Below are 10,169 nucleotides of genomic sequence, written 5' to 3'. Positions count from 1 at the left end.
TGGTCTACTTCCTGTTTCCTGTTTGTGATCACTCAAGTGACAGGCAGACCCAGAGTCACTTAACCTGTTAGCCAGCACCCCCGCTTCTGAAAAAATCCCAGGTGGAAATTTGCTTTTTCATTCCCTTGATTTGCTAAATCATCCACACGATTTACTAATATTTGTTCCCTCGATGTTCAAATTGTGCGCCCGATTTAGCATACTATTTTTTACCTGCATGTCATGTTTGGGGCTCTGTAGGAATGTTCAATTGTTTTAGAGGTACAAAGAGGTACATTTCTTTGCAGAAGGTCCCTACGGTCTTGTCTCTCAAGAATCTTTTTGAGGAAAATTAGGTTGTAGCTCGTAGTCGGAGTTCAAAATAAAACGCACACTGCCATCGGGACATTAAACAGGAAGTGTTTACACTCCTAACTCACAGCAGGTTTTGCAGTAAGGGAAAAGTTTTGAAAAAAACATTTTTTCCTCCCATCCTAACTTTTTTCCACCACCACGTCCCTTTAGGGGCTCGGTACTCTCTGTATGTTATCGCGATTTCTGGAATCTTTTTAATGTCAGGGAGTCAAATGCCACATGATATGCCTCTTCATCATAAGTGCCATTTGTGGACTAAATGTTCACAGAACACTGGCAGCCTGAGGGCGCTCTGAGCACATTTAGTCCACAAATGGCACTTATGGATGAAGAGGAAGATGACTGGCCAGCAAACTCGGCCAATCAAGCACAGTAATCCTGTTTTGGTACTTTTGGCAGTGTGTCCTGCTGGAAAATTAAGTAAGCATCTCCATAAAGCTTGTCTGCTGAAGGAAGCATGAAGTGCTCTAAAATGTCCTTGTAGTCGGTTGCGTTAACTGCGTGGATTGTTTAAGGACTTACTCACCTTAAACAATCCTTAATTACAGTGCCTATAGAGAGTCATCATACTCTGGGAAAATCTTCACCTTTTGTCATATTACACCCTGGAAAATAAAATAAGTCTGTATGTACACATTATATCCTTCATCATCAAAGTGAACATCATGTTGCCACCACCATATTTCACAGGGTTGTGTGCTTTTCTCCAAACATAGCGCTGAAATAAAGAAGCCTTTCCTGAAAAAGTGCCACACTCATCTCATTTGCGCTATGCAAAAACACAGCTTGAAGAATCTGATGCCATCTGACCAAAGGTGCTATGATCTGATGAGACCAAAACTGACCTTGTTGGACTGAACTCCAAGCGCTATGTTTAGCGAAGAGCAAACACAGCACACCACCCAAAACACACCATGCCTACTGTGAAGCATGGTGGTGGCAGCATAATGTTGTGGGGGTGTTTCTCTTCAGTGGGGACGGGGCAATTGGTCAGGATTGAATTGAAGGGAAAATGGATGGAAAACCTGCGTCCCTCTGCTAGACGTTCCACCTTTCAACACAGGTGTATGTTCTTGTGTGGCCATGCCAGAGCCCTAAATCTGATAGAAAATCTGAGGATGGACTTGAAGAGAGCAGTTCATTGATTTTCACCGTGGAATTTGACTGAACCTGACAAATTCTGCAAGGAAGAATGGACAAATATTCCCCTTCTCTCGCAGCTTAAACATTTCACAATTTAAGCATTCAAATTCACTTTCCAACATAAGATTTTTAATCCCATTCATCAACTGTCTCTTCATTTGTCGAAAGAGATTAAACATTTGATTTCCTCTCCTGGTCAATTCTCTTCCGGGAGAACTTCTCTTTTCTTGCCGTTTTAAAAGTTTGTTTCTCTTTCTTCTCAGCCTTCCGGAGCTGCCTGGCGTACTCTCTCGTCTCACTCCACCAGAAGATCATCCATAGATATCTCATTCATTTTTGGCACTTTTATTACACCCACATCATTTATAACAAAACATGTTGCATTTATGGCCAACTTCTGATTATTATTATTTTCTATTTTGGACACTTACATGTATTTTTATACAAGACACTGTTTGTGCCTCATCACAGACCCGACACAAGTGTGTTTTTCTAGTTTCAGCCCGACGCAGTTAACCAATCAGCTGCTCTGTAGATGATGATGCGATCGCTTCTAAACGAGTTAAAGACCGGCGCCATCTAGAGGCTCATGACAGAACTAGCGCAATATTTTCTTTATATTGTTTGTTTTCTTATAATATTATTATTGTGTTATATTTCATTTTTGTGTAATACCTCTGTATGTCTGCACTTTCCTCCTGCACTGGATAGTTGATAAATAAACCTCTTTCTTATTCTCACCACTCACATTTTTTCCACATTTTAGTAAGAGATATAAGATTGTGTTACATGTTTACTTTCATCATAATAACTAAATAAAGTGTGTGAAAGGTTTGATCCCCCATTGTGTTGTGTGTGATGGTCCATCAGCAGCTGCAGTATCTCTCAGCTGTATCAGTGCAGTCACTGTGACGTCTGACTGACACAGGTTTTTGTACGACTCTTTATCACTGTGTGAACACATACTGACTGTTGATTACATGAAAACTCTGACAGTAATAATCTCCTGTATCTTCAGTCTGGACTCCACTGATGGTCAGAGTGAAATCACTGCCAGATCCACTGCCACTGAATCTAGATGGAGTTCCAGTATAACGGGTTGTTGCGTAATATATGAGGAGTTTAGGAGCTTCTCCAGGTTTCTGCTGATACCAGGCTAAGTAATTATTATTATAGACACTACTGCTGGTTTTACAGTTTATTCTGACGTCTTGTCCTGGTTGAGCTGTTATTGATGGACTCTGAGTTAATGTGTACTGTCCTCTACACTCTGAAAGAAAACAGAAATGAAAATTACATATATTTTACAAGTTAAAGGAATGATTAATCCTGAATATTTTTATACAAACCTTGAGCAAACCGAGTGAGAGTCCAGATGAAGATGATGATGGTGTTCATTGTTGTTCTTGTGTCTTGTGTGATGATGAAGATTGTGTTCTGTTCTGCTCTCAGTCATGAAGTGTTAAACTCACAGCACTATAAACACTCTCAGACTGAAGCATGTGCTGACAATGCAAAGAAGTGGGCAGGATTTACAACAGCTTGTGCTCAGAACACACTCACACACACTAGAGTTACACAATGATCATTTCCATTCTGACTAATGTTATTTGAGTTAGTTCAGTAGTTTTATTTGTATTGTGACTCCTGAGTAGGGATGGGTATCGTTAAGGTTTTAACTGTATTCTTATCCGTACTTTGCGTTTTTAATGAAAAGAAGAAAAACATTGAGAACAGAATTAACATTGCTTTGCTTTTTTTGTAATGTAAAATAAATAAAATATCTGATGAGGGCAGTGAGAGAGAGGAAAAACTTTACATAGATTATGGCCCCAATGATGCTCCATATTCTGGCACCAATGTCTCCACACTGCCAAAGCTCCCAATGCACATCTGGGAAAAAGGCAAGGCAATTTACGCGTTGCACCTCTGCCAGCCGGAAAAGCATGGCTGTCAGGTATGAATCTGATTCAGCATGAGCTCCCTCTATTATAGTGGGAATCTCAGCATCATCATTTTCAACACATACCAGCCCTCTCTCCGATGCAGCGATTGACATCTGTCCTCTGCTAGAGCCCCGAATGAAACGCTAGGTCCCCTTTTTTTCTTTAAAGGTCCAGCAATCCCATCTGTAAGCCAGTTCAAATCTACCAGGGCATTACATCATGTCAACCGTCAACCACGACTGCAACTCCAAAAACATGCTGGTTCACCTGACGAAGAAGCACAGCATATAAAGTCTGATGACGATGTGTCTCTTCAGGGTTACCACACGTTTGGAACAAACTGTATAGGCCACAAGAGGACAGCAGTCTGTCAGTTCCTCAAGCTGAACCAGGGCAACCTCTTTACCTGGTGAAGAAGTCAAATCAACTTCTGGATCCTTCTGGTTGGATCTGGATCTTGTATTCTGCAGTGAAGACCTTCTCGCTCGGTCAGATGAATCTGACAGTCCTGTAGATGATGTCCCCTCATCTTCTGCTGACACAGATATTGTTATAGATATTGATATAGATACTTCAGAAGAACTTCCAAAAGTACAACCAAAAATAGCTGTAGTTTTACTGGAGTTGGAAAACATGTTTATGTCTGTAACTTGTAGCAGTTCTTCAGATATTTCAAAACAAAAATAATATAATTAAATTCAGCAGCAGTTTAAGGGTCTCAGGTCTTATACAGGGCTTGACATTAACACCTGCTAACCCGTCTGTGGCAAGGGGGGCGTGGTTCAGCGAGGTCTGCAGCGGGAGAGAGGGCCACGGGACGAGCGGTAAGTGAGTGGGTTGGACGCAGATTAATAACACCTGTCTCTTGTTCTAGTAATGAGCGCGGAGACGGGATAAAACACCAGCGGAACCGGAGACCGAGGAGAGAGAGAGTCGGACTGTTGGTGCGAGACACTGAGTTTACCGGAAGCCGGAAGTGCGTGACCCGGAAGTGATACAGAGACTGAGCGATATATGAGAAAACAGACACACGAAGAAGTGTGCACGTTTGTGTTTGAGTTAAGAATAAAAAGCATCAACAGTCCTGCCGACCCCCGTGTCCTCTTCCTTCCTTACCTTATCGAACTTGTTACACTGGTGCCGAAACCCGGGAAGGAAGCAGGACAGAGCCGCCGCCATGACAACGCCCTCCGCCTCGCCATTTGCGGAGATCATCACCTCCCTCGCGGTCCTCCACCAGGAACATCATAAGGCATTGCTGGACCTTCGGACCGAACAGGAGCGCCGCTTCGAGGCCATTGTCCAAGGCCAGCAAGAGGACCGCGAGCAGTTCCGGAGCTGGATGGACCGGGAGGTTCGCGCCGAGGCCGCTGGGCGGGCCAGCGCACCGGTGCACGTGCCCCTACAGAAGATGGGGCCGGAAGACGACCCCGAGGCCTTCGTGGATCTCTTCCAAAAAGCCGCGGAGGCCTGCGGGTGGCCCCGGGCACAGTGGCCGGTGCGCCTCATCCCACTTCTATCCGGCGAAGCCCAGGCGGCCGCGCAACATCTACCGGTTGCGAACCTCCTGGACTACGACGACCTGAAGCGGGCCATACTTCAGCGGGTCGGCCGGACCCCAGAACAACACCGCCAGCGTTTCCGCTCCCTGGAGTGGGGCGAGTCCGGTCGACCCTTCGCATTGGCCCAACAGCTCCGGGACGAGTGCCGCAGATGGCTGCTGGCCGGCGGCAGCGACGTGGACCATGTCGTCGATCTGGTGGTGCTGGAGCAGTTTATCACTCGGCTCCCCAGGAAGACCGCCGAGTGGGTCCAGTGCCACCGGCCCACGTCGCTGGAGACGGCCATCAATTTGGCGGAGGACCACCTGGTGGCGTGCCCGGGGGTCGGCGCACCCCCACTAACTTCTCCCTCTCTCTCTCCCCCTTCTCTCTCTCTCTCTCGACCTGTCCCTCTCCCCAGGTCCCGCCCTCCAGGCCCTCCTCGCGTTCCCCCCAGAGGCCGGGGTGGGATGGGCCTTGGACCGTCTGGGAGTTCGCGGGTCCCGCCCAGGGGGGCGGGGCCGCTGGGGACGGGTAGTGACTATGGATCCGGTTCCGCCCCCTTTCCGCGCTCAGCCTCCAACCCACTCCCCGCCGCCGGGGCGGCGGGTAGGCCTGGGCTGGCCTGCTGGCGGTGCGGTGATCCGGATCATTTTGTGGACCGATGTCCGATGATGGACATCGGAACAATGATCCGGATCCCGGACGTCCAGCGGACCACCCCCGATCAAGCAGGAGAGTACCAAATTCCTGTAAGTATCAAGGGGGGTACATATCAGGCCTTGGTGGATTCAGGATGTAACCAAACCTCGATCCATCAAAGCCTGATTCAGCCTGGGGCGTTGGATACAAGCCGCGTGGTTAAGGTGCGGTGTGTGCACGGGGATGTGGTGGAATATCCGGTTGTCCCAGTCACGATACAGTTTAGGGGGAAAAAGCATAGTGTTGAGGTGGCGGTTAGTCCCCACCTCCGGCATCCGCTAATTCTGGGGACGAATTGGCCCGCCTTTTCGGCGTTATTGGGATCGTTGTGCGCGGATGCCGCTTGGGGAAACAAGGCTAGGAACGGGGCGGTGCGAGTGCAGGTTGGCGAGACTGACACGGGGCCCTTGGGAACAGCTTCAGAGGAACCGAGCGGGGTTGAGAGACTGATTCTCTCGGACCGCGATGACTTCCCTCTGGAGCAGTCCCAAGACGAGACGCTAAAACATGCGTTTCAACAGGTCCGCACTATCGACGGTCAGTCCCTCCAACCCGCATTGCCCGTCACGTATCCTTATTTTGCCATAATTAAGGATAGGTTGTATCGAGTGACCCAAGACGCTCAGACAAAAATGGATACAACCCAATTGTTAGTACCAAAGAGCCGCCGGGAAATGCTTTTCCAGGCGGCTCATTCTAACCCGATGGCGGGCCACCTGGGACAGGCGGCCACGCTGAATCGTTTAATGACCCGATTCTTTTGGCCAGGCATTTATGACAATGTGCGCAGGTGGTGCGCGTCTTGTCCTGAATGTCAGTTGGTGAACCCACTGGCCGCCCCAAAAGCGCCATTGCGCCCTCTACCATTAATGCAGGTCCCCTTCGAGAGAATTGCGATGGACCTCATCGGGCCATTAGAACGATCCGCACGCGGGCATCGTTTTGCGCTAGTTATCGTGGACTACGCAACACGATACCCGGAAGCAGTGGCTCTCCGCAACATCTCGGCGAAGAGTGTTGCGGACGCACTGTTTCGTTTAATCTCCCGGGTGGGGATTCCGAAAGAAATCCTCACTGATCAAGGCACGGCGTTTATGTCACGCACGTTAAGCGAATTGTACGGATTATTGGGCATTAAATCCATTCGAACCAGCGTCTATCACCCACAAACAGACGGCTTGGTCGAACGATTTAATCGCACTCTTAAATCCATGATCCGTAAATTCGTACAAGAAGACGCCAAAAATTGGGATCGGTGGTTAGAACCCCTCTTATTTGCTGTGCGCGAGGTCGCGCAAGCCTCCACGGGGTTTTCCCCCTTCGAGCTTCTCTACGGGCGTCAGCCACGGGGGGTGCTGGACGTCCTACGAGAAACTTGGGAGGAGGGGCCTTCGTTGGCCAAAAACGAAATTCAGTACGTCATGGACTTGCGAACAAAACTCCACACATTGGGGCGGCTATCTAGGGAGAATTTGTTGCAAGCCCAGGACCGCCAGAGCCGGTCATATAACAGGGGTACTAAACTGCGCAAATTCACACCGGGAGAGAAGGTGCTCGTTCTACTCCCAACCTCGAGCTCAAAATTAATGTCGAAGTGGCAGGGGCCGTTTGAGGTCGCACGGCAGATAGGAGAGCTCGATTATGAAGTGATACGATCCGATAGGAACGGGGCACGTCAAATATACCACCTCAATCTGCTGAAAAAATGGAATGAGGTGGAATCGGTGTTGTTGGCAACGGTGATCGGGGGAGAGGATGATCTCGGGCCAGAGGCGAGCATTAAAGCGCAATCAGTCGCGCTGGCCCCTGGGGGAGATCACCTCTCACCGTTACAACTCGCTGATTTATCGAAGTTGCAAGCGGAGTTCGCTGACGTGTTCTCGCCCCTACCGGGACGTACCGACTTGATTCAGCACCATATCGAGACCGAGCCGGGCGTGGTAGTTCGCAGCCGGCCGTATCGCTTGCCTGAACACAAGAAAAAAGTAGTTCAGGACGAATTAGGCGCAATGCTCGACATGGGAGTAATCGAGGAGTCCAACAGTGACTGGGCGAGCCCGATAGTTTTGGTCCCCAAAACGGACGGCTCGGTCAGGTTCTGTGTGGACTACCGCAAGGTGAACGCTGTGTCGAAGTTCGACGCGTATCCAATGCCACGGGTTGACGAATTGCTTGATCGGTTAGGCTCGGCTCGATTTTATTCGACACTGGACTTAACAAAGGGCTATTGGCAGATCCCCTTGTCTCCATTGTCCAAAGAAAAAACAGCTTTCACCACGCCGTTCGGATTACACCAATTTGTCACGCTTCCTTTCGGCTTGTTCGGGGCGCCCGCAACCTTCCAGCGACTCATGGATAGGATTTTGCGCCCCCATGCTGCATATGCTGCTGCGTACCTAGATGACATAGTGATTTATAGTCACGACTGGCAGCGGCATATGCAGCATGTGAGGGCGGTCCTGAGGTCGCTGAGGAGAGCGGGGCTCACGGCCAATCCGAAGAAGTGTGCGATTGGGCGGGTGGAAGTAAGGTATCTGGGCTTCCACTTGGGTCATGGACAGGTGCGTCCCCAAATTGATAAGACTGCCGCAATTGCAACCTGTCCGAGGCCCAAGACCAAAAAGGAGGTAAGACAGTTCTTGGGGCTGGCGGGATATTATAGACGGTTTATACCAAATTATTCGGACCTCACCAGCCCTTTGACTGATCTTACTAGAAAGGGGCTACCAGATACGGTCCAGTGGACGGAGCCGTGTCAACAGGCTTTTACCCAAGTAAAGGCTGCCCTATGTGGCGGGCCGCTGTTACACTCCCCTGACTTTTCTCTCCCTTTCTTGTTGCAGACTGACGCGTCGGACAGGGGGCTGGGCGCAGTCCTGGCCCAGGAGGTGGAGGGGGGAGAGCGGCCGGTGCTGTACATTAGCCGTAAGCTCTCCAAGAGAGAAGCTAAGTACAGCACCATAGAAAAGGAGTGTTTGGCCATCAGATGGGCCGTTCTCACCCTCCGCTATTACCTCCTGGGGCGGGAGTTCACTCTCTGTTCGGACCACGCTCCTCTCCAATGGCTCCACCGCATGAAGGATACCAACGCGCGGATCACCCGTTGGTATCTGGCTCTTCAGCCGTTTAAGTTCAAGGTGGTCCACAGGCCGGGTGCTCAGATGGCTGTGGCCGATTTCCTCGGGCCTGAGTCGGGCGGTGGGGGTATGTGGCAAGGGGGGCGTGGTTCAGCGAGGTCTGCAGCGGGAGAGAGGGCCAGGGGACGAGCGGTAAGTGAGTGGGTTGGACGCAGATTAATAACACCTGTCTCTTGTTCTAGTAATGAGCGCGGAGACGGGATAAAACACCAGCGGAACCGGAGACCGAGGAGAGAGAGAGTCGGACTGTTGGTGCGAGACACTGAGTTTACCGGAAGCCGGAAGTGCGTGACCCGGAAGTGATACAGAGACTGAGCGATATATGAGAAAACAGACACACGAAGAAGTGTGCACGTTTGTGTTTGAGTTAAGAATAAAAAGCATCAACAGTCCTGCCGACCCCCGTGTCCTCTTCCTTCCTTACCTTATCGAACTTGTTACACCGTCATTTGCGGGTGGATTTTAGCTGTGGCGTGTAACACACACACTTCCACTAGCCACTTTGGTGGGTTGAATTTTATTGTAGTCTTCTCAAAAGGCAGTTATAATCGTGTTGGACTTTATAACCAATTACACACAATTATTTTTGTTTGAGAGCGGCTCTGACTCGCTGATATCTATCATCATAACTTCAGCATAACATCATAACTATCATCATAAAACACAAAGCAGAGCTGTAGCCTATGTGCGATGAACGTAGGAGATTCATTCATCATACAGTAATTTACTGTTTATGTTCAGCAGCGAAAATACTTTCAAAGAAAGCTCACAGCAGAACCACAGAACATCTGATGTGACTGGCATAAAGTTAGAAATGAATGAATTTAGGGACCATCTCTAAAGTTTCATACGACATTGGCATACACGTTTCTAACTTCAAAAGCATTTTAAGAGAATGACTTACAGTCATAAAACCAACTGTAAAGTGTTCAATTTCATTTTAAAGTGTAGAATTTTGATATTTAATCAAATAAAATCACATGAATATGTATTTCACTAGGCTACTGTACGGGCTCATACACTAAACATGCTAGATTTAAATATGTTATGGCTGATAGAACACCGATGAGAATATTGCTTGAGAATAAATATCATATATAGGCTAATATATAATATAATACATTATAATAACACCAAAAAGTCTTATATTTTTCAGACAAGCACTTGTTTTCTCTAGGAGCTCTACACACAACCATATCAGAGCTAAATAGACCTATTTGATGACATGTCATGTTATAAAGTTGGTGTGCACAGTGCTCATTTACATATAGCCAAAAACAAGTTTCCCAACAACAATATTGTGGCCAGAAATGCTGAGTGGCTAGTAACTTAGGAAAACCACTAGC

The 10,169-nt window shown here is 48.3% G+C and overlaps 2 protein-coding genes across 2 annotated transcripts in view; both read left to right on the top strand.

The window, feature by feature from the left end:
• Window positions 1-10,169, top strand: part of LOC137064350 (deleted in malignant brain tumors 1 protein-like) — a 615,344-nt gene that overhangs the window by 264,858 nt on the left and 340,317 nt on the right. The window lies entirely within an intron of this gene.
• Window positions 4,213-9,251, top strand: LOC137065331 (uncharacterized). The gene is made up of 2 exons (XM_067436949.1): window positions 4,213-5,736; window positions 9,006-9,251. Exons 1-2 carry the CDS (start codon window positions 4,621-4,623, stop codon window positions 9,006-9,008), a joined length of 1,119 nt encoding a protein of 372 aa, XP_067293050.1. The 5' UTR covers window positions 4,213-4,620; the 3' UTR covers window positions 9,009-9,251.

Source organism: Pseudorasbora parva, chromosome 25 (genome assembly GCF_024679245.1).
Source record: "Pseudorasbora parva isolate DD20220531a chromosome 25, ASM2467924v1, whole genome shotgun sequence".
Classification (NCBI taxonomy): Eukaryota; Metazoa; Chordata; class Actinopteri; order Cypriniformes; family Gobionidae; genus Pseudorasbora; species Pseudorasbora parva.
Note: the sequence above shows the minus strand (reverse complement) of the source record. Positions and strands in the feature narration are given on the sequence as shown.

Coding starts and splice junctions, on each gene's coding strand:
- LOC137065331 (XM_067436949.1), top strand. CDS start 4,621: ATGACAACGCCCTCCGCCTCGCCATTTGCGGAGATCATCACCTCCCTC.